This window comes from Sapajus apella, unplaced genomic scaffold (assembly GCF_009761245.1).
Source record: "Sapajus apella isolate SASKATOON/1434 unplaced genomic scaffold, GSC_monkey_1.0 scaffold33, whole genome shotgun sequence".
NCBI classification, from domain to species: Eukaryota; Metazoa; Chordata; class Mammalia; order Primates; family Cebidae; genus Sapajus; species Sapajus apella.
The window spans coordinates 20085363-20108533 of NW_022436973.1; the positions used below are offsets into that span (position 1 = coordinate 20085363).

At 41.9% G+C, this 23171-nt stretch overlaps 2 protein-coding genes across 13 annotated transcripts in view; one reads left to right on the plus strand and one right to left on the minus strand.

The window, feature by feature from the left end:
* The window catches only part of MCM8 (minichromosome maintenance 8 homologous recombination repair factor), a 39717-nt gene extending 35016 nt beyond the window's left edge, over nucleotides 1-4701 (minus strand). For 3 of the 7 annotated variants that reach the window (XR_004274137.1, XR_004274136.1, XM_032295460.1), the window contains exons 1-5: nucleotides 4540-4701; nucleotides 3164-3316; nucleotides 2799-2903; nucleotides 936-1018; nucleotides 375-524 (exon numbers count right to left, since the gene is read on the minus strand). Coding sequence is in view for 5 of the 7 variants with exons in the window: in XM_032295460.1 (XP_032151351.1) it covers nucleotides 375-524; nucleotides 936-1018; nucleotides 2799-2903; nucleotides 3164-3311 (486 nt within the window). In the remaining 2 variants the exon portion in view is untranslated. Of the gene's footprint in view, nucleotides 1-374; nucleotides 525-935; nucleotides 1019-2798; nucleotides 2904-3163; nucleotides 3317-4037; nucleotides 4348-4384; nucleotides 4507-4539 lie in introns of those variants that run through there. The other 4 variants (XM_032295462.1, XM_032295463.1, XM_032295461.1 and 1 more) reach the window with 4 other exon arrangements.
* A 33-nt stretch (nucleotides 4702-4734) lies between these two features.
* Nucleotides 4735-18357, plus strand: TRMT6 (tRNA methyltransferase 6). Of its 6 annotated transcripts, XM_032295465.1 has the most exons (11): nucleotides 4735-5010; nucleotides 9528-9655; nucleotides 11150-11259; nucleotides 11807-11898; nucleotides 12026-12109; nucleotides 12367-12491; nucleotides 13255-13613; nucleotides 13990-14075; nucleotides 14979-15081; nucleotides 15184-15270; nucleotides 17474-18357. In XM_032295465.1, exons 1-11 carry the CDS (start codon nucleotides 4883-4885, stop codon nucleotides 17663-17665), a joined length of 1494 nt encoding a protein of 497 aa, XP_032151356.1. In that variant the 5' UTR covers nucleotides 4735-4882; the 3' UTR covers nucleotides 17666-18357. The 6 variants fall into 6 exon arrangements, 5 of the variants coding, with proteins under 5 accessions (XP_032151356.1, XP_032151357.1, XP_032151359.1 ...); XM_032295466.1 differs by lacking the exon at nucleotides 11150-11259 and having other exon boundaries at nucleotides 4795-5010; XR_004274139.1 differs by lacking the exons at nucleotides 15184-15270; nucleotides 17474-18357 and having other exon boundaries at nucleotides 13990-14412; nucleotides 14979-15062.
* The last annotated feature ends 4814 nt before the right edge of the window (nucleotides 18358-23171 follow it).

A 23171-nucleotide genomic window follows, 5' to 3' on the forward strand; every position in this document is an offset into this window, starting at 1 on the left:
TAAATCTAAGGTTGCTCTGTTTTGCTCTAAGTTCATAACTGATAATACCATGATTCCTTGTCTTATCTTCCCTATGAGATTGTATAACTTCTTGAAAGCAAGGTTTAATTTCTACACAATCTTTAGCAAAATTAAGCAAATCCAAATAAGTTAGACATATTTCATTTAGGCAAGCTGTTGTATATAAAATGAATGGTATCTTTCGGAACGAAATTGCAACCTCTCAGTTCAGGCCAATGTCTTTTCATAAAAACTAAGTGTCTCTTTGAGAAAGTAGTCACTGCAAAATCGTGCTTTAAACTTAGACAAAGTGTGCGTGTGTGTGCATACATTTAAAAAGTTTAAACAAAAGTATGCATAAGACAAACAGTTACCTGATGTATTGCCAAACCCATGCAAGCCAAGGTTTTCTCAGGTGCATCTCTTAGTTCATTTGCTATATCTGGTAACAAGTTAGTTACTTCATCATCTTTTGTCAGTTCTTTAAAATCCACCAAAATACTTCCTTTTCTTTCTATTTCATCCTATAAAATATAAAAGTGTAAAAACAATCATTGCTTTTCTGTAGTCAATTACCACAACTGAGCATTCTATTACACACTTTGAGAAGGCCTACAATGTTTATATGTGATAATGGTAAGAACAATAAAAGTAAAAGCTTTGTGCCAAGCATGGTTCTGATATTTAAAAAATATTAATTTATTGATGCCTCTTAACAAACCTTTGAGGTAGGTATTTATATCTCTATCTCCAAATGAAAGAGAAAACTGAGGAACAGAGAAGTAATTAATCAAAGTCCATACTGCAGTAAGTGGCAGAACTGAGGTCTGAACCAAGGCAGTCTGACTCCAGTGCCTATGATCATAATCACCAACACCTCAAATACATTGATAAGATGGCACGTGACTGGCAGCTTTACTGTAGAGGAATCTCACCTTGTCATAGAAATCAATATGTCTTGTGAAAAATTTTTCAAATGCTTGAATCTTCTCAATCAAAGGAGAGCTATCACTGTAAACTAAGCCAACAAATAAGGCATTAACACTAATAATCACACATGTACAAACATATTTTTCATTATATAAAAGCAGCACTATATACATGGTAGATGATTTTTTTCTAATTGCTTTGTATTTTGATTGCATTCATATAAGAACTGGTATAGAATTTACACTTAAAATTCTAAAACAAATTTAGGTATTCATAATGTGAAATGCAGACACAAAGTCTCTCTCTCTAAAAGCCCCAATATTTGGGAAACACTGTTTTGAATCTTTGACACCTAATAGGACATGTTAGTTCAAATAACTTAGACAATAAGCTTAAACCAAAAATTATAATAAAGCCAAAGCGAGACACACAAACTAAACTTATTCTGAAACTGAGCTGAAGACAATCACAGTCTTTCCTGAGATCAGGAGACATACCCAACAGACCACTTGACTCTGCTGGCAAAACTGAAACTTTTTTTTTTTTTAATACTCTAAAGTTCTGTATTTTCAAATACGTCTGCCACAGAAGAACAGTATAATAAAGTAGTTAGGAAGTACAAATGGTCAAGGCTAAGGCACCTCTTGAACTCCAACTTTAGGACAGTCCAAAGATCACTTACAGTGTTCTACGCTACCTGCTAGGGGACTAATGTGAGTGCTGGTGGCTAACGCATCCTAAAGGAACAAAAGATAATTCATAAAACAGATTCTATTGATAGAAAAAATAAAATAGATTCTCAATAAAGAAAACATTTATAAAGTATTCATTCACAAAATGATTACTGAGTGCCTGGGGGGCAGGGAGGGTCCTGGATCTCAATAGTCTAGTGATTAAAACACACACACACACAGACACACACACACATCCCTCATGAGGCATTTTATACACACACACACACCCCCACCATGAGACATAAGAAACAAATCGATATTTTAACAGCACAGAAAAGATAGTTCCCCACACCTATACAGACTGATGTAGGTTAACTGGTATTCTTAATTATCAAAGGGAGATTCCTTACCTGTGTTTCTACACAAGCTGTATTTATTATTGTCCCTTGATTTCAAGCCCACTGTTCTATTTTCTGCTCTGTGATGCTGTAATTCACATCTGTACCCTATATTTCCCAGATTAAATTCTGCCATTTGAAGGCACTTTAGAGACTGGAGGGTGGCAGGAAGCAAGAAAGGAATTTATTCTTGTTTCCAATTCTTTTTAGCATCTCTGCAGCTGCAGAAGATAACTATAGTGCTAGCCTCCAGTTCCAAGCACCACTGAGTCATGCCCCCTCAGCTACCAGTGACAACCAGCTTCATTTGCCTCACTGGTCTGAGCACAGCTCTGGAAGGTAGCCTTCAGAAGTCCAAGCATAGCTTTGTAGGGTGCCTCTTAGCAGTCAAAATAACAGCTATCCTGTGATCTCTCCCACCTTTGAATTCCTACATTCTGGTAACCTCAGAACTTCTTTATTCTCTTAACTATAAGGATGGCTTGCTGTTTCCTAAAGTTACTACTTTCTAGGGGGTTACCTCAATATTTTCATTCTGCTCTTTCAGTCTTCCATTTTTGTATCCAATTTCTTGCATTAAATTCCCTTTTTGAAATACATAGTATGGTTTCTGCTTTCCTGACTGATATAAAACCTAAAATGCTTTTGAAACATGAACATCATTTAGTTCTTTGGGTGAACTAAGATTAAAGCAGGTATATGTCAGTAAGTAAATTATAGTAATACGAGATGTAGCATACAAAGACAAGTTAAGAAAATATGATTTATGGTGCTTTTTGCACTTTTTTAACCCTACCTTCAGAGAAATAAAGCTTCCAGCCTTTATATGGTATGAGTTGATCCAATGTTGACTGTACTAACTGTGGGGTCTTTGTTGAAAGCAAAGACTGTGAGGTTTGTTCTGAAAAATAATAAGAATACTAGGTTAGTAGAAACAGAGTGAACATTTTTCAAATTTGCTTCTGTTTCCAAATGAGACTCTCATTAATAGAGTATCCAATTGGAGGTTTTAGTAAGAATTTGGGACATCAGTGTTCAAATACTTACTAAGGAGTAGTATAAAAGACAAACCGAAGTATGAGATAAACCACCTTGTATGATGGACATGAATTGCTTCCTTCATGAAGAGAAAAAAATTGAACAATCATTGGCCACACCTACCAGAAGTATGTTTTCCTGTGGTTCTACTCAGATCAGGTCTGTGTTCTCTTTCTCTCCATTTTCCTGAGAAGTTCCCACCACCTCTTCCTCTTTTCCAGCTTTGAAATCTTCCTCGTCCAAATCCTCTGCCTCTATACTCTCCATTCATCCCTCCTAAAAGATGGATATTTAAAAGGTCTTCACCAAAGCTGTAAATAGTGCTCCTAAAAATGTATTAAGGTAATAAAAGCGGAAAAATTAATGTGTTCTAGCTTTGAGACTAGCAAACAGTCTTGCAAAGTTGTACGCCTATGATACAAGACTCAAATATTCTGCAGTTAGGTTTCTAATCTCTATAGCTTTCTAAGGTATACCATAATTTAATAGTTTATTAAATATAGTTTATACTAGACGCTAAAAATAAGGAAAGGTGCTGTATCTGTTTACAAGAAGTCTCCATCACAGAAATGAAAATAGAACAGGTAATTAACTCTATGAAAACTTGTTTGCAGCATTTGAGGCTTAAAGGACAGGACAGGATGAACGTAATTCTAGCCTGTGAGACACTAGGGATACATCATCATAGCTTCTTACATACAGGCAGTTCTGCAGTGTCACATCCACTTCCTGTGCAATTTTTCTGTGAACCCAAAACTGTTCTTTGAAAACAGAAGTCTACTTAAAAATGATTCCTATCCAAAGTATAAAAGTAAATAAAGATATATCTGTGTGCTGTACTGCAATTCATTTCAAAAGAACTTATCCGAATCCTTAAAGGGCTTTAGTTAATAAACAAGTTAGTAACTAGAAAGTTCACGATTTAACGGAATGACATCCGATAATTAACTAGGCATTATGCATTAAACTGATGCTCAGAGAAATTAAGAAAACCGACCAAGATCAAAGTTTGTTGACAGTACAGAGATAAAACTCCTTCAGGTTCCCAAGCTGAGGTGCTCCTTCAGCAACGCTGCGTGCCTACCCTTCTCAAACGAGCCAATATGGTGAACAGCAACAAATTCAACAAAACCTAAGTAGGACTGAAGAACGAGTAAAAGAGCCACAGTCGGGCAGCTGCGCTTCGTTACTTTATTTACGTCTCCTAAGGCTAAGTTCTCCCTTGTCGGGACAGACGTCCCAAAGCTGTTCTAGTTCACAACTGAGCCGGCTCCAGGATACGCGCTGATCTGTCGGGCCGGATTCTCCCTCCCTCCCTCCCGTAGGGAAGCACCACGGGGCTACGAGGAGTCTCCGGGATCTGAGCTCCCAGGCAACTCCCGCCGAGTCCGCGGTTCTCTTCAGCCGCAGCTTTCTTGTCGTTCCCGCGCGGGGCTGGATTCCATCTGTCTCAACGGCTCGGGAACCTCAGTTTCCCCACCACAGCTTCCAGAATGTGCCTGTAAGCGCAGAACGCCGCTAACACGCCTCACGGGAAAGTCAGGTCTTCCCCTAAATTCTTTTTTGGCGCTTCTGTGATGCAACCTTCGCTCTAAGAAGCGCCATGACGTGGGGGGCGGGGCGAAGTGTAGCCAATCAAGGAGTTTGGCCAGACGGAAGTCGTAGGGCTTCCGGAAGCGGTCTTGAGGGCTGGACCAGAAAGCGGAAGCGGCGTGCAACACGTGGGGGTGGTGCCGGTCGGAGGGCTCCAAATCCGCCGGTTTGTGGGAAGCGAGGCTGGCGGTGGCGACGCCGGAGGAGGAGGGGCGAGACGCCGTGGAGCACGGCGACCGGCTGAGTGTCATGGAGGGCTCAGGGGAGCAGCCGGGCCCACAACCACAGCATCCCGGAGACCATCGCATCTGCGACGGTGACTTCGTGGTGCTGAAACGAGAAGATGTGTTCAAAGCAGTACAAGTCCAGCGGAGAAAGTAAGTCAGGTCCCTGACTTTAGGGGTCCCCCGCCCCTACCTTGCAGATATTCCTTCCTTCCAGGTCTCTCCACAGATCCCTCCCGCCAGGGTGCCATTCTTGGCCCTCTCGGTCCCCGTTCCACGCCTTCGTTGTCTCTTCGGGTCTTTCTGTCACAGAGGGCTTTTCCACCAGGATCCTGTCTTCGAACCTCGTAATCTCCCCTAACCTTCCTGTTTTTCCACAGAGACACCCTCCATGATTTCATATCTGGCCGTCCATCTTCAGCATCCTTTTCAGTCTTTCCACAGAGTTTCTTCCCCAGAATTCCATTCTTGGCCCTAGGGTGCCCGAATGCCTCCCTTTCCACACCCTTAATCACCTGTCCTGAAGTTCTTTCCCTTGGACCTTGGGATCTTCTCTATCTTCCCACAAACACCCCCTCTTTTCTTCACTCTAGGGTCTCATCCTTGTCTCCCAGAGTCTCCTTCAGGTTCCCCTTTTTCTTCCACCATAGATCCTCCTTCCTCCCTAATTCCTGAGCCAGGATCTATCCCACACACACAAAAAAATGAAACCTCTCCTACCTAGTCTGGCTTTCCAGCCTCTTCTCTAACCAAACAGGATGCACAGAATAAGTGAAGGAGACAATCCCCATAGAATGTGAAATCACTTTGAATTTCTCTCCTTTCACACCAAAGGATTCAAAACTGGAAAAATTGCTAGAAAGCAATTTGCTCAAGACCTCAGAACTCAAAATTAGGTTTGGTTTGTGCCCGTGCTGACTAGTATCACTCTGTTTTATAATAGCATAGAAGTGGGATTTTGATAACTTTCTGGAAGGGCTGGTGGGGTTACTGAGTCCTAATAGCTTATTAATGGTGAAAATTTACTGAGATGTTTGGATTAATTTATCCAAGAAATACAACCACAGTGTTTTTGTTTTTGAGACGGAGTCTTACTGTGTCACCCAGGCTAGAGTGCAGTGGCGCAATCTCATCTCATTGCGACCTCTGCCTCCTGGGTTCAAGCAGTTCTCCTGCCTTAGCCTCCTGAGTGGCTAGGACTACAGACAGGCACCATCACGCCCAGCCAGTTTTTGTATTTTTAGTAGAGACAGGGTTTCACCATGTTAGCCAGGCTGGTCTCAAACTCCTGACCTCAAGTGATCCACCTGCCTCAGCCTCCCAAAGTTCTGGGATCACGTAAAGGCATGAGCCACTGTGCCCGGCCACAGTGTCTTTGGAGCTAGGTTATTGTATTACTTTTGATGGAGATAAGTTGAATGCAATGTCAGGAGAACAGCTTTCTGTAGACTAGGAAGTATGAGATTTGGAATTTCGGGTAAGTAAGTACTTGTCAGAAATTATTTTACTCCTGGTTTAAGCAAACTGTTGACTGGTATTTAGGGTGAAGGAGGTATCATAAAATAGTCAAGAAACAAGTTTCCGGAGTACTAAGCTGGTGATAAACAAGCTTTTCACACAAGCACTAATTCAGTAAAGAAAAAAAAGTTTCTTTTGTGAGGGCTTTGTTTCTTTTAGTCCAGAGATGTAATACCTGCACCAGCCTTTAACCATCTTTTTTTTTTTTTTGAGAAGGTGTCTTGCTGTGTTGCCCAGGCTGGAGTGCAGTGGTGCGATCTTGGCTCACCACAGCCTCCACCTCCCAGGTTCAAGTGATTCTTCTGCCTCAGCCTCCCACGTAGCTGGGACTACAGGGGTGTGCTACCGTGCCCAGCTAATTTGTGTGTTTTTAGTAGAGATGAGGTTTCACTATGTTGGCCAGACTGGTCTTGAACTCCTGACTTCATGATCTGCCTGCCTCTGCCCCCCAAAGTGCTGGGATTACAGGTGTGAGCCACCGCGCCCGACAGCCTTTAACCATTTTTAAGTTCTTCTTTTCTTTTCTTTTTGAGACAAAGTTTCGCTCTTGTTACCCAGGCTGGAGTGCAATGGCGTGATCTTGGCTCACCGCAACCTCTGCCTCCTGGGTTCAAGCAATTCTCCTGCCTCAGCCTCCCGAGTAGCTGGGACTACAGGCGTGCGCCACCATGCCCAGCTAATTTTTGTATTTTTAGTAGAGACGGGGTTTCACCATGTTGACCAGGATGGTCTCGATCTCTTGACCTCGTGATCCACCTGCCTCGGCCTCCCAAAGTGCTGGGATTACAAGTGTGAGCCACCGCGCCCAGCCTCTTCTTTTCTTTTTCCTTTTTTTTTTTTTTTTAACTAATTAATTAATTTTTTTCTAGAGACAAAGTTTCACTATGTTGTACAGGCTAGTCTCCAATTCCTGGGCTCAAGTAATTCCAGCCGCCTGGGCCTCCCAGAGTGCTGTGGTTACCGGCGTGAACCACTGCACCTGGCCTTTCCCTTTCGCGGTGCCAAAAGGGTTGGGGATGACTGCCCTAAACATTTATTTGGAAATACTTTTCATCAGGCCCTCTTCTTTGCAGAGTCATAGTGGCAGTTTCTATTTTACTTAGAAAATGACTCTGTATGCTCAGCTGCATCACAGATGAGACTTCCTTATCACCCTTGGGGCTGTGCTCCTCTGGTTGGGCAGAAAACAGCCTGGGCTCTCTGGGATGGAGACTGCAAATCTTACTTCTTCCCAGTGAAGATGTGACCTCCTTATCCCTCTGACTGGGGCAGTGACCTGTCAAACCAGCCAGTTTTGAGTGACACCCCTCATCCTCTCTGCACATCACATAGGCTTGCAGAGAGGGAAACCCACCCATCTCAGATCCAGTGTTTTTGTTTGTTTTGCTTGTTTGTTTTTTGAGACAGGATTTCACTCAGTTGCCCAGGCTAGAGTGCAATGGCGTTATCTTGGCTCACTGCAACTGCTGCCTCTTGGGCTCAAGCAATCCTTCCGTCTCAGCCTTCTGAGTAGCTGGGACTACAGGCACGCACTACTATGCCTAGCTAATTTTTGTACTTTTTATAAAGAAACTCCTGAACTCAAGTGACTCTCCTGCGTCAGCCTCCTGAGTAGCTGGGTCTACAGGTGTTTGCCACTACACCTGGGTAATTTTTGTATTTTTTGTAGAGACGGAGTTTTTCCACGTTGGCCAGTCTGGTCTCAATCTCCTGGACTTAAGCGACCCACCACCTCAGCCTCCCACAGTTTTGGGATTACAAGTGTGACCCACCATATCTGGTGGTTTTAGTAGCACCTAGGTGATTGAAGGATGAGGGTGGGGGGCACACATCTGTGCTCAGCTGAGTTTCAACATCTGAGGATGTTTATGTTAGCAAATATTTTGAGTGTCTGTTACATTCTGTCGTGTCTAAGTATCTAGGGACCCATCAAAGGACAAGAATTGGCCATATCTGAATCACTTATGACCTTGCAGGATTTCCCTCATGGTTTGAGTAGCTTTAACAAAGATGTGACACAAAAGTGTAGCAGGATTTAGGGAGTCAATAAAGGTGATACACCCAGAGACCAGCAATGGTGGTGAGCCTCCAACACAGAAGTGTAGGTGATGTGGCAGTACATTCTGTCATAGCTTCCTGGGGGTACAGAGAGAGGAAGAGAAGGAGTGGGATGGGGCACAAACAATTACCCACTACATGATTCCCAGAATTCAGCATCCTGTGCACATGGGCCATGTCCTGAAGCTAGGTGGGGCTTTCTAAGGCCCTGAGGTCTTTGCTGGAGTAACCTGTTAGGCTAATGAAAAGAATGAGGTTTTAGATACGGATTTGGATTTGAATCCCCTTACAACTGTGAATCTTGGACAAGATACTTCTCCCTGGGCCTCAGATTGCTCTTCTGGAAAGAGCTATGTCCCAGGATTGCCTTAAGAATTAAATGAAAAACTGTGAATCACACCTAGCACACACTGCCTAGACCCTGACTGGAACTCAGTACGTGTCTTCTTGTTTGTGTTCCTGTGGGATTTTCCTTTTAAATTGCAATAAGATAAAAAATCTGTGTCATAGGAAGACCTCAAGCTGCCTGGTCCTCAGTAGAGCATTGTCAGTGTTAGGCTGCATTTCCAAGTATGTAGATTGTCGTGCTTATTTGCAAGTAGGATTTGCTTTTATTAGATAATTTTCAAATAAAATGGCCAATCAGACCCAGCCCAGGAAATTTGTTAAATCTTTGTTACCTCAATGACTGTTCAGTTTTGAGATTTTCTGGGGTAAGTTGCAAGAGGTGTCACAGTGTATATCTAGGCCTGGCAATCTTGGGGATCCCATCTGCCATTCAGGAAATCTGCAGAGCCTGCGAGTTTGGACATCCTGGTAGACAGTGCAAAGTGGGATCAGCCCAGTCCATCAAAAGAGGAATGTCTTCTGCCTTTGCTTCCCCTTTCCAAAATTCAGTGTTCTTGTGGCTCATTCATTAATTTTATGTCTCTGTCCCAACCAGATTCTCTCTAGTTCCTTTGTTGCTTTATGCTCAGAGATAATGCTGCTGATCATCTATTGTGGAGAGCACTTTCGAAATAAGCTGTAGTGAACATGTCTTTTCTCTAGTGAATACAAAAGATATTCAGTTAATCGATTGCTTTTTTCTCTAGAAAAGTAACTTTCGAAAAACAATGGTTCTACCTGGATAATGTCATTGGCCATAGTTACGGAACCACATTTGAAGTGACTGGTGGAGGAAGTCTGCAGCCCAAGAAGAAGAGGGAAGAGCCTACTGCAGGTGCACATTTTGGATGCATGAAATAGATGTTCTCCAACTGACTAGTCAGAAACATCTCAACCTCCACTTAATTCCCAAGCGCTAGACCAGGCTATCCCAAAAGAAATCTTAATTCATAATCTGAGAACTGTAGCTTAGTGTAGTGAAGCAAGTACTACCTTTGGCCCTGAGATAACCTGGATTCTGGCTCTAGCCCACCATTAACTGGTTCTCTGACCTTGGGCAAGGCATTTAATCCCGTGAGTCGTTGCTGCATCATTACAAAAGCATATGTAGAGTTCTTTTTGCCCAGAAGTTATGTAACAGCTACACAGTGGTTAGCGTATGGTGTAGAGGTTAAGAGATCTGGCTTTGGATCCAGCTAAGTTCAATTTCTAGCTTCATCACCTGCCTTGTACCATTGGGCAAGTTATTTGATATCTGTGAGTCTTACATCGTTATGTGTATAAAATAGGGTCGTAAAGACATTTAATGCCCAGGTTGTATTGAGTGTTCAATGTTATGACTCATAGGAAATTCCGAACAGTGTCTTGCTTTTAGTAAGGGCCCGTAATTTTGGCTATTACTATTATTATTATTAACACTCTCTTGTCCAAAAGCTATTATTAAAGTTAAATATTTATTAAAATGAACATAGAGGATATCTTACTAATAAAATTAAAACACAAGTAATTATTTGAAGTTAAATAAATACTACTAAAGTTTTGAGTCAAACAAGTTATTTAGGTACATTTAAATTAATATCCGTATTTTTACTAAGCACCAAATATATGCCAGGTATAATTTGGCACTGCAGTTATAGTAGTTCATAAGATAGACTGTCATATCAAATGTAATTACCAGCTGGAACACCAAAAATAATCAAGTAGGCAAGCAAACAGCATGATTTCTGATGATGAAGTGTGACACCTGCTGTGAAGATAATAAAAAGTGGGGGTGTGTAATAATTTGGCAAAGCAAAAGGATGAGCTCAGCCTTAAGTGATAGAAAAGATCCAGCCACTCAGAGATCTGTCATAGAAACTTCCAGGCAGAGGAAGCAGCAGGTGCCAAAAGCCTGCTGTGGGACCTTGCTAGGTGTGTTCAAGGAACAGAAAGAAGGGCATTGTGGCTGAAGCTAAAGTGTCAGGAAATCAGGCCAGGAAAGAAAGGCAGGGGCCAGATCATTTATGACCTTGCAGGTCATCTTTGGAATGTATTCTCATTGCCATGCGAAGCTACTGTATGGTGTTAAGCATGAGGTAGATGAGTCAAATTGCATTTAAACAAAGAGCACTCTGGCATCCAGGTGGATAGTAGCAGGGCAAGACTGGGAGTGGGAAGATGGGTTAGAAACTTGAAATATTTATGGCAGGAAAGAATAGTGTGATGGGGCAGTGCAGCTGGGAGGCCAGACTTGAGTGGCTGATGGACTGGATATGGATATGAACTCAGAAAAAGAAAGTGTCAAATAATTTCAGACCATAAATGTCAATAGAGCAATTTCTTTCCTTAGAGACTAAAGAAGCGGGCACTGATAATCGAAATATAGTTGATGATGGGAAATCTCAGAAACTTACTCAAGATGACATAAAAGCTTTGAAGGACAAGGGCATTAAAGGAGAGGTAATATTCAAAGGATTTTTAGTTTTGTTTTTGTCTGTTTGGCATTTAGGAAACTGGTTTTTAAAGCAGACTGTAATTAAGATAAAATGGAAAAATAACATTATACCTTTTTTAGAAATAGGTTGAAATGTACCTGAAACTCAACATTTCAAAAATTTTATGTCTGATATACAGGAATATAAGTGAATGATATTACTAATTTTAGTGGTAGAAAATGTCATGACAGTGCATACCAGGATTTAACTTTGTTCATTTTCAGTAATGTTTTCAGCCAGTGTCTTCAGAAATTAGTTGCCTTTACCCCTCTTCTCCCTTTATTGGATATTTCTGTCATTTTACCTTGGTTTAAATGGAGTTGTAAAGTACTTGTATTTTATTACAAATTCTAAATAGAGTATAGAAATACAAAGTTCATCTATTTGGACTTCTGTGGAAAAGGGATTGGAGAATCGGACCGTTGGACCCATTCTTGGGTAAGAAGCCTTTGGAAGTTACTTGTTTTGTGGAAGTAAAGTTTCAGAAAATCTACTTGCTCCTTTTCTTATAGGAAATAGTTCAGCAGTTAATTGAAAATAGTACAACATTCCGAGACAAGACAGAATTTGCCCAAGATAAATATATTAAAAAGAAGAAAAAAAAGTAAGTAGTTTTTATTTTAAAAGGCTGACAATATTAAACCTTTTTATATACTTATATACATTTTGTTACAAATAAACTATTTTAAGTCATTTTTTTCAAGTCAGTGTTCTGTTTTTTCTTCTCCCAGATACGAAGCCGTCATTACTGTTGTGAAGCCATCCACGCGTATTCTTTCAGTTATGTATTATGCAAGAGAACCTGGAAAAATTAAGTACGCTTTGTTTCCTTTCAAAAGTATAATTGGGGGAAATATGTCTTTAAGAAAGTCATGATTTTAAGTAAAATGAAAAACTTGCTCACCTGCATAAAGTATCCTCCTACTTCATAAATTGTAAGTCCTTTTACTGTCACCTCCAAAGCAATCAATAATCTTATCAACATAATTTTAATAAAGCAAACACTTGAAAAATGATTAAAATAATAGGCTTTACTTAGTAAAAAATGAATGAATTGTTGTTTTTACTTTAGCCACATGAGATACGATACACTAGCCCAAATGTTGACGTTGGGAAATATCCGTGCTGGCAACAAAATGATTGTGTTGGAAACGTGTGCAGGCTTGGTGCTGGGTGCAATGATGGAACGAATGGGAGGTAAGATTTAGTATTTTCATTTTCAACAAAACCCACCCTGATAGGAATAAAGGTGGTCCAAAAATGTAAACTCCTGGAAAGCCAGACTGAATTACTTCAAGGTTAATGAAGTAACTTGGGCGAACCTGCACAGCTCCTAGCCTGGGGACCTCTCACAGTCTCTATCACCCAGATACCCACTCATGGGTACCCCCAACCCATGGCAATCGTCCTTTACGGCTTCACTGTTGGTAGGCATGATGCTGAAGCCTGTGGCTGGGTAGGGCTTTCAGGACAGTGATTTTGGTAAACTCCTGGGTAGCTGGTGCTCATTTCATTAGGCCTAAATTGAGGGGCTTGAATGGGAAGATGACTAAGCATGTATTCTCTCTGGAAGAATACAACACAACCGATTTGTCTTTTTTTTCTGACCCCGTAGAAGATAAGAACTTATCATTGCTTCATTTGAGGATTAGAGTGAGGGGAAATAGAGTCAGTCACCAATCATGTGACATCCAAATTTGCAGACATAGGGTTTTACAGTAGTATCAAGTGGGGGTAAGCTTCTTTGACTTCCTGCTATCTGCTTTAGAATTATATCACCTCCATTGGTAATATTCATAGACTCCGAACGGACCCCCTGAGGAGCTGCACCATCCTTTAGTCTCTGAATAAAGTATTAATTAGGAAGACCTTCAGTCTTATTACTATAGAGGACTCACTGAGGGTTTGCGTAGTCTAGAGTCACTCCATGGGCAGATGATTATTTCTTTTATCTGTTCAGGTTTTGGCTCCATTATTCAGCTGTACCCTGGAGGTGGACCTGTTCGGGCAGCAACAGCATGCTTTGGATTTCCCAAATCTTTTCTCAGTGGTCTTTATGAATTCCCCCTCAACAAAGTGGACAGTCTTCTACAGGGAACGTTTTCTGCTGAGATGTTATCTCCAGAGCCAAAAGACAGTGCTTTGGTTGAAGAAAGAAATGGCACACTGGAGGAAAAACAGGCTTCTGAACAAGAAAATGAAGACAGCATGGTGGAGGCCCCAGAGAGCAACCACCCAGAAGACCAGGAAACAGTGGAAACCATTTCTCAAGATCCAGAACATACGGGGCCTAAAAAGAGAGGAAGCAAAAAAGATTATGTAAGGATGAAGAGTCCCCACTACCCTCATCATAATCTCGGGCCCTCAGTTAACTCCAGTTATATAATGAGATTTGGTTTGGCTTTTGTGTATTAGGTCCTAAGATGATAACTATCAAAACAGAACAAGTGTACGCAAGTGTGTGATTTAGTCTTTGAGATGGAGCTTTAGATACGGAAGCATTGCATAGTTAGCTTAATAATGGTTTTTACGGTGTATAGCCTTTCTTGTGTTCTTTCAACTTCCTTTTAAACAACCTCCTTCTATTGGTTTAGTCCAAGTTGATAAATATTGTTGAAATGTTTTGATAGACCAGAGCATTTCCATAAATTTGACTGAATGAACCCAGATCATTGATTTCCTTTTCTTTTTGAAGATTCAGGAAAAACAGAGGAGACAAGAAGAGCAGAGGAAAAGACATTTAGAGGCTGCCGCTCTGCTGAGTGAAAGAAACGCAGATGGGTGCGTTGGTGAAAGAAGGCAGGAGACTCCTTGGTGCATGTGGGCCCTGCTTCCGACAGATTGGCATTCTCTTTCTCCTTGTCTGCTTTGATTCTAATGGGACCTGAGATGAGGATTTTGTCTTGGGATTTTTTAAAGAAAGGAGGCTGAGGCTGACAGGGCTGGGGAATTGATGATGCTGGTTTTAGAATTTCAGAAGAAATTGAACCTTCATCATGGTGCATCAAGACGGGCTTTATGGTCCCACTGGATGCAGGGGATGGAGCGTTCAAATGCTGCAATACAGACAGTAACAGATATCCACAAAGAGCCTATGCAGTGCTGGATTTGTTTCCAGGTGACTTTTTTAAAAATCAAGAATGTTGGCTAGGCGCGGTGGCTCACGCTTGTAATCCCAGCACTTTGGGAGGCCAAGATGGGTGCATTGCCTGAGGTCACGAGTTTAAGACCAGTCTGGCCAACATGGTGAAACCCTATCTCTACTAAAAATACAAAAAAATTGGCCTGGTGTGGTGGCTTGCGCCTGTAATCCCAGCTACTTGGAAGGCTGAGGCAGGGGAATTGCTTTTACCAGGGAGGTAGAGGTTGCAATGAGCCGAGATCATGCCACTCCCAGCCTGGGCAACAGAGCGAGGCTCAGTCTCAAAAGAAAAAAAAATCAAGAATATCATTAAGTGCCACTTAGAGTTGCCAAGCATCACAAAAGCTTCTAACCCAGTTTGTGTTTCCTAGAAAGAAATAGCTCATGATTTTATTCCATTTTGGATTTCTAGAATGTTATATTTAAATCTCTTCGTTGTGTGAGTCATGCAAATTAAATACATGATCATTTTAAATGCATTTTGAAACATTGCTCCACTTGAGAAGAGTAGAGAAATAATTTGTCTGACATTTTCCTTACAGTTTAATTGTAGCTAGTCGTTTCCATCCCACTCCCCTGCTGCTGTCTTTGCTGGACTTTGTGGCCCCTTCAAGGCCGTTTGTGGTCTACTGTCAGTACAAAGAGGTAATATGGAACGGAATGGGCAGGAAATCTTATGTCTGAATGTTGATCCTTACACAGCAGCCCAGAAAGTAGTTCTTAACAGAATTCTGTTTTTGCCTGCAGCCTCTGTTGGAATGCTACACAAAACTGCGGGAGAGGGGAGGGGTCATCAACCTCAGGCTGTCTGAAACCTGGCTCAGAAATTACCAGGTACGTGTTCTTACAGCCAGTCCCAAGAGCTGCCCTCCCGAGACTTGACTCTCCTTGCTGTAGTACTAAAAGTCATTAAATAGAGATATCTCAGCCGAGCACAGTGCCTTATGCCTGTAATCCCTGCACTTTGGGAGGCTGAGGGCAGGCAGATCGCTTGAACCCAGGAGTTCGAGACCAGCCTATGCAACAAAGTGAAACCCTTTCTCTACAAAAACATACATATATAAATTGGCTGGGCCTGACCCTGTATCTACAAAAAATATAAAAATTGATCAAGCGATTATCATGGCAGGTGCCTATAATTCCAGCTACTCAGGAGCTAAGGTGGAAGGATTGTTTGAACCCAGAAGGTCAAGGCTGTAGTGAGCTGAGGTACCACCATTGCATTCTAGCCTGAGTGACAGAGTAAGACCCTGTCTCAAAAAAAAACCCAAAATAAAAATAGAGATATCTCTGTTTCTGTCTATAGAGATGAAGATGTCTCATGGCTGTTACTGAATGTGCCCCTGACTTTCTGACCTTTTTTTCTCTTGTTAGGTCAGAATGTGGTACTCTGTAACTCTGCCTTAGAGGCATTTAAAATACAAACTGCTTTGGTTCTTATTTCCCCAAGGCCTTGATGTCACTGTGGATGATATAATTGACAATAGCAAAATTCCCAGGTGGATGAGAAACTGGCCCTTTCCTCTCTGCCAGGATGTTTTTGCAGCAAGTTTTCAGGATTTACTAGTGGGCTCTTGTCAGTTCAGATCTTCTGGAAGACACATGCTAAGATGGAAGTTGAAGTGTAAGAGATTTATTGAGGGAAATGCCTTTGAAAGATAAGAGGAGAAGGAGCAAAAATGGTGGTGCAGGTTGAGGCCTGGGCCAGGAGCGAGTAGAGAAAGGAGGACAGGGGAGGAAGATCCTGCAGTGCTGCTCTGAGAAAGTCTCTGTGAGGCTGATGGTGAGCCCAGGTGCAAAGATCGCCCGTTTTGAGGAGCCCTGTGTGAAGCAGAAATGCTCCATCCCTGGTACCCATGCTCAGTTACTGAGTGGAAGCAGCCCATGGCCTCCTTCAGTATGAATGCTGCAGTGGATCCCAAAGGAGCGGCAGCTGGAGGCTTTCTACTGCCTGAGTGCCTTGCAGCCAGTTCGCTTGTGAGGGGAGATCTTAGGAGAGCACCTCCATGCTTCCGCAGGCCCCGTCTGGTTGCTCTGTGTCTTATACTGTAGTGGGGGTGCTGTTGAGCCTTGGATAACCCTGCCCTTTGTGGAGGTTGTCTTGCTTAGCTAAGGTTGCAGGAGAAAGGAGAGAAGCTGCCTTGGCAGAGTTAACAGGGTAGCAGGAAAGGGAGGTTTGGAGTGTCGTACATTCAGTAGCAATTTCTCCATAGACCCGAGCTCCATTATTGGCCATGAAGCTTCCTGGAGCCAAGAGAAAAAAAGCTATATGCACAGTTCTAGAGTACTGCCCAGACCATTCCCCATTCCCCAGCAGAAACATGCCTCAGGTTCCAGAGAAACCTGTGCTGAACTGAAAACTGCTTCAGCTTTATTTTTCAGAAGAAAATCAATTTAATCAATTTGTGTACTTTTCTCTGCATTGTAATGTGAAGGAATTAGTTCCTTAGAAGTTGGTCCATTTAAAGCCTGGTGCCATGGCTTATGCCTGTAATCTCAGCACTTTGAGAAGCCAAGGCAGGAGGTTCACTTGAGACCAGGAGTTCGAGGTTACAGTGAGCCAAAATCTCACTACTGTACTCCACCCTGAGGAACACAGTGTGACCCTGCCTCTGAAAGAAAGAAAGAAAAGAAAAGAAAGAAAGAGAAGAAAGAAACTGGTTCATTTAAATCATCAAGAGAACCTATGTTGTTTAAATTTTGATTTTTGGGCTGGCCGCCATGGCTCACACCTGTAATCCCAGCACTTTGGGAGGCTGAGGCAGGCGGATCAGTACAAAAATTAGCTTGGTGTGGTGGTGATGTGCATCTGTAGTTGCAGCTACTTGGGAGGCTAAGGCAGGAGACCTTGCTTGAACCCGGGAGGCGGAGGTTACAGTGAGCCGAGATCGTGCCACTGTACTCTAGCCTGGCTCCTGGCCACAAAGCGAGACTCTGTCTCAAAATATATATATATATATTGATTTTTGGTATATGTGTTGCTAGCATGGACTTTATTGTCTTGGGAAAGCATAAATGTCTTTTCTGTTATGATTAGGTTTTGCCCGATCGAAGTCATCCTAAACTGCTAATGAGTGGAGGTGGGGGTTACCTTCTCTCCGGCTTCACCGTTGCCATGGACAACCTTAAAGCAGACACCAGCCTCAAATCCAATGCAAGTACTTTAGAATCACACAAGACTGAGGAGCCTGCAGCTAAAAAACGGAAGTGCCTGGAGTCGGACTCTTAACCCTTTGAGAATTGTTCTGAATTTTGTTCTCAGGCATTATACAGTTAGTAGTTAAACTTTAAATGCCATTACTACACGTTTTTTCATATCCCAAGAATAAGAACATGTCTATATACCCATTTCTGGGAAGGGGGAGTAAGCCTTTTGTCTATTTCTGACACAGATGTGTTTGGTCTGTCAAAACTGCAACCATGGGGTATGTAGTATGACCAACTGCATTTAACAAAACTCCTCCCAGTACTTCTAAATACTCTGTGCAAATATCTTGAGAACTTCAACCTCGTAAAAGTGTGTTTCTACAAGACTTTATATTTTAAGCTAAGTAGAATAATACAAGATAGCTAAAACATGGTGGGTATTGAAAGGTGGGTGATTTGTGGAAGAAATTTCCTCTGTTCATTCCGTTCTCTTCAACCTAAGCAATATGGATGTGTGAATGTGTGATTTATTATGGTACCAAAAATGTCTACCCTGTTCCCTGCAGCGGAATAAGCTTTTTTGAAATGCTAAGGTTTTATTTTAATAGTTGACAACATGGGAAAGTTCTGAGTATTTATTTTACTGCTCTTTTTTGTGCATAGAGAGGTTTAGTAGGGTACTTCTTTGCATTAATTTACCAATACTCATTCTTTGTTCTAAATAAAGTGACTAGAATTTTTGTGTATTATTCAATTAAAGGAAACAGAAATGTCCCCCCCCCTTGGTCTTATGGATACACATTTGCACACACATACATATGTATATAGATGATATATATACATAGATATATACACATACATGTGGAGACATAGACTGTACCACTTGTATGAATATATACATGCACATGGAGACAGCCTGCAGTCTATTTGAACTATGTCAAAGTTTTGTACAGGACTTAGAGCAGTTCTGATTGTATTAGTGTCATTCCTTGTCAGATGTACTTAAAGTGCCTTTCTTGGTTGTGAATGTTGAAGAACTCTGGCATGATTACATGGTTACTCTTTCTAAGCTCTGAAAAACTCTAGTCAAATCATTTGCCCATCTGCTGTAGCAAAGAAAGTGTTTAGAATCAGACAAGGCTCTTGTTCATTTGAGAGATTTTGAGTCCTTTTCCCTAATTGCTGTTAAAGAATAAAAATGTTGGCCAGGCGTGGTGGCTCAGGCCTGTAATCTCAACAGTTCAGGAGGCTGAGGCAGGCGGATAACCTGAGGTCAGGAGTTCAAGACCCACCTGACAAACATGGTGAAACCACATGTCTACTGAAAATAAAAATTAGCCGGGCGCTGTGGCTAATGCCTGTAATCTCAGTTACTTGGGAGGCTGAGGCAGGAGAATGGCTTGAACCCTGGAGGCAGAGGTTGCAGTGAGCCGAGATCGTGCCATTGCACTCCAACCTGAATGACAAGAGTGAAACTCGCAAAAAAAAAAAATAATAACTTTTTACTGTGACTCATCTGATTGATGCCATCAGTGATGTCATGTTGGCTTTCAGCCAGTTGTGACATATGGTCTGTGCATTGTAGAGAACATGCCTGGATCGGCACCTTATAGAACATGTTGCAAACTTGTCACACACATGTAGCTAGTCAAGTTTGGGCAAGGAGAACAGAAAACTATGTGTATAGATTAGAATCAGTAGTGGCTGGTCTCCTGGTCACTAATTTCCAAGTTGCGTTCCATTCCCTAAATCTGGTCTGAGTTCCCTGAGCAGGTCCGGGGTCTGAGCTACCAAGGCCCTGCATTCTCATGTTCCCTTTTGAACTCATCTTACCAATTCCAACAGCAAATCTAATCTGTGTTTTTTTTTTCATATTTATCTAGTTGACTTAATCTCTTGAGTACAGATGATTTAATTCTGTGGTTTGCAGACAGCATTGGTAAACTTAGAATCCCCTGGAGGTCTTGGTAAGCAGAGGCTGTTGGACCCTTCACCCCACAGAATAAGAGTTCAGTACTTGTGGAGTGGGCAGAGCATTTGCATTTCAAGTAGTTTCCTGGTGACATGGGTGCTGTCAGTCCAGGAACGACCCTTTGGGAACCACGATTATGTGCGTGCACATCACCGGTACAGCTAAATGCAGGATGTTTTTGTCTTGCGTTTAAAATGAACATTCACCTTTGGAGCAGATGAATGGATAATTTTATGATTTCTGGACATCTAGCCACCAGGAGATTTATGTAGAATAGCACTTTAATGAATGGCAATCAAAATGTTAAAGAAATCATTTTGTAACATCCATCCTATTCCTCCATTGGACTAGGGTACTTAACAATATAGCATGGCACCCATTACAGGGTATTTTTTAGCTTAAAGGTACACTAGAATTGTATGAAGCAAGTATTGGGCAATCGTTCATGCATTAGTTGTATATTGAAAAACCAAAAAATACAGTCTTTTCTCAATACGTAGTGAAGTTTTGGAAGAAAAAAAAAGTGTTTGCATGTTGTTTTAAAGTGTTGGTTGTAAATATTGCAAGAACAATACTAAATACTAAAAAGCATGTCCTAAAAATCCATGGTCAAGATTCACTTTACTCTGTCCTGATTTTGTAATGCATTTAGGTGCAGTGCTAGAAAGGAACAGTGTATCTAATAACTTTACTTGAAATATAATGTTGCCTCTAGCTAGTATTAATTTTTGTAAAAAAGATTATAGATTTTTCTTGAACTTAACCTATGTAGCACGTAGATCAGATGGTGAGAGAGGTAAGTCCCTGAATAGCTACTTAAAAAGCAACTAGTAACCTTTTAACTACCTAATTAACATTTACTAGCACCCACAGCTATTTGAGTTTTTATGAGGAAGGGCAAAATCTTTGAAGCACAGGAAACTAATATCATACTCTACCCACTCCTTTTGGGAGGCCGTTTTACAGTTCTATTAATAACGTGGGTTTTTTTGTTTGTTTTGTTTGTTTGTTTTCTTGTTTTTTTGTTTTTTTTTTTTACTTTTGGCTGAGATATTAAAACAAGACTGGAAAGATTTTGACATTTCATTTTTGCTTTGACAGGTAACAAGGTGCTATGGGTATTTTGTTTTAAAACAGAGGTAGATCAATCTGTTGGATATTTGGTCTACATAGTGTTATAATTCTAAGCCAGCAAACCTTTAAAAGTGGAGACATTAATCCAGAGGAAATGATAGCAGGCATTCTTTTGCCTTTTGGGAGTACTTTTCCTCAATCAAATGCTCAGGTTAGTAAGGTGGTCTCAGTTCAGTGCTCTCCTGTCACCTGTGAGTGACACAAAATAGGTATAAAATTAAATGATATAGTCCAGGCTTGGTGTCTCACATCTGTAATCCTAGCACTTTGGGAAGCCAAGGCAGATGGATCACTTAAGGTCAGGAGTTTGAGACCAGCTTGGCCAACATGGTAAAACCCCATTTCTACTAAAAAAAAAAAAAAAAGCTGGACGTGGTGGTGGGCACCTATAATCCCAGCTACTCGGGAGGCTGAGGGAGGAGAATCGCTTGAACCTGGGAGACAGAGGTTACAGTGAGGCATTGCACTCCAGCCTGGGTAGCAGAGTGAGACTCTCTTATAAATGAATGAATGAATGAATGATATAAATTAAAGTTATATGGTGACAGATTCAAGAAAGGAGATAAGAAAGAATATGATTAATTTTAAATTAGGGGTCAGCAAATCTGGCCTTCTAAAAATTTTTTGTATGGCCTCTAACCTAAAGAGGTTTTTACATTTTTAAGTGTCTGGAGCAGAAAAGTAAAATAATAATTTTGTGACTTGGGAAAATTACATGAAATTCAAACAAGTTTTATTGGAACACAACTACTCTAATGTGTTTATATATTGTCAATGGCTGCTTTGACACTGTGGCAAAGTTGAATAACTATGATAGAGCCCACATGGCCCTAAAGCCTAAAACACTCTCTGGGCCTTTGCAAAAAGTTTGCTGATCACTGATTTCAGTGGTGTAATGAGAGGGATTGCAGCACACGTGGAAACAGGAGAACAGCACTTTGGAGCAGCCACAGTGGGGAGCGGGTTTGGTGTGAGCACCAAGCAACGATGGACAGTCGTGTGACATCCAGAGCTGCTTCTCGGGTCTCTGGACCTATCAGCAGTGTTTGACACCGTCCGTCCCTTTCCTTGCCAGGCTTTTCCTCACTTGGCTTCTAGGATACCACTCTCTCCTGGTTTCCCTCCTACTTCTCCGGCCTTTCTGTCTCTCTCTTGCTGGTTCCTTCTCATCTCTGAAACTTCTAAATGTTGGCATGCCTCAGGGCTCAGTACTTGCACTCCTTCCTTTTCTTGTCTACAGTCACTCCCTAGGGTGTTTGAGGGATTTGGGGACTGATCAAAGAGAAAGGTATGACCACGAGATGGCAGCAGCACACACGTATTTTATTGGGTGATGGTGACACTCTGGCAGGTTTGCCTAGGGGCAGGGGAATGTCCCTCACAGCAAGAGTCTGTCCAAAGACCACACTGTAGGTGTTGCTACTCAGAAGGGGAGAAGAAAGAGCAAGGATACCCCTGAGGGAGAGGAAGTTCAGAAACAAGGCTTGTGTGTCTAGGTGGTGGTGCAGAGCAACACAGCAGAGAGTCTCTGGGTCAGGGAGCTCCAAAAGGCAGGGATGGCTTGAGGTTTGTTTTTTGGTTTTGGCTTTATTTTTCTGAGACAGGGTCTTACTCTGTCACCCAGGCTGGAGAGCAGTGTCATGATGTCAGCTCACTGCAACCTCCTCCTCCCAGGCTCAACTGATCCTCTCACCTCAGCCTCCCAAGTAGCTGGCATTACAGGCACGTGCCACACTACACACAGCTTAATTTTTGTATTTTTAGTAGAGACAGGGTTTTACTATGTTGCCCAGGCTGGTCTTGAACTCCTGAGCTCAAGCAATCTGCCTGCCTCGGCCTTTTAAAGTGCTGGGATTACAAGCATGAGCCACCGCACTTGAGGCCTTATAACCACAAGGCTCTGTGTTACCAACAGCCAACAGTTACTGGGTGTAGTTTCACTGCGTATGTACCAGGAAGGCCCTGAATGGCTAAAAAATTGGCTTAAAATTGGCTTATAATTTGCTTAAAATAATTGGATGTGTGAAAATTTGAGTTTGGCTTCTGCACTAATCAGTGTCAGCCTGCAATGAAGAAATAATCTATAAGCCAATACACAGAGGCCATCTTTGACTCTTTTCTATAACTACATGATCTCACCCAGTTGTAAGGCTTTAAATATCATCTCTATGATGATGACTCCCACATCTAGTCTTCAGCACAGGCCTTTTCCTCCAGCACTGGTTCATATACCCAGCTCAGCAGCTCTGCTGGTCATCTCTTCACATCTCAAACTTAACAAGTTCAAATCTGAGCTCCCCCTCTCTCCCATCCTGAACCAGTCCCTCATGCAGTCTCCCATCTGTTTTTCAAAGTGCTCAGGCCTAAAGCCGGGGTGTCCTCCTCTTGTTCCCTGAGGCCACACCAAACCCAGCAGCCCTACCTGTCAGCTCTGTTTCCAGAATAGATCTAGAATTCTGCCACTTCTCTCATTCCCAGTGCC

Coding starts and splice junctions, on each gene's coding strand:
- TRMT6 (XM_032295465.1), top strand. CDS start 4,883: ATGGAGGGCTCAGGGGAGCAGCCGGGCCCACAACCACAGCATCCCGGA. Junction 11,260..11,806: donor ACAAGGGCATTAAAGGAGAG/GTAATATTCAAA, acceptor CTTTTCTTATAG/GAAATAGTTCAGCAGTTAAT. Junction 12,110..12,366: donor AGAGAACCTGGAAAAATTAA/GTACGCTTTGTT, acceptor TTTTTACTTTAG/CCACATGAGATACGATACAC.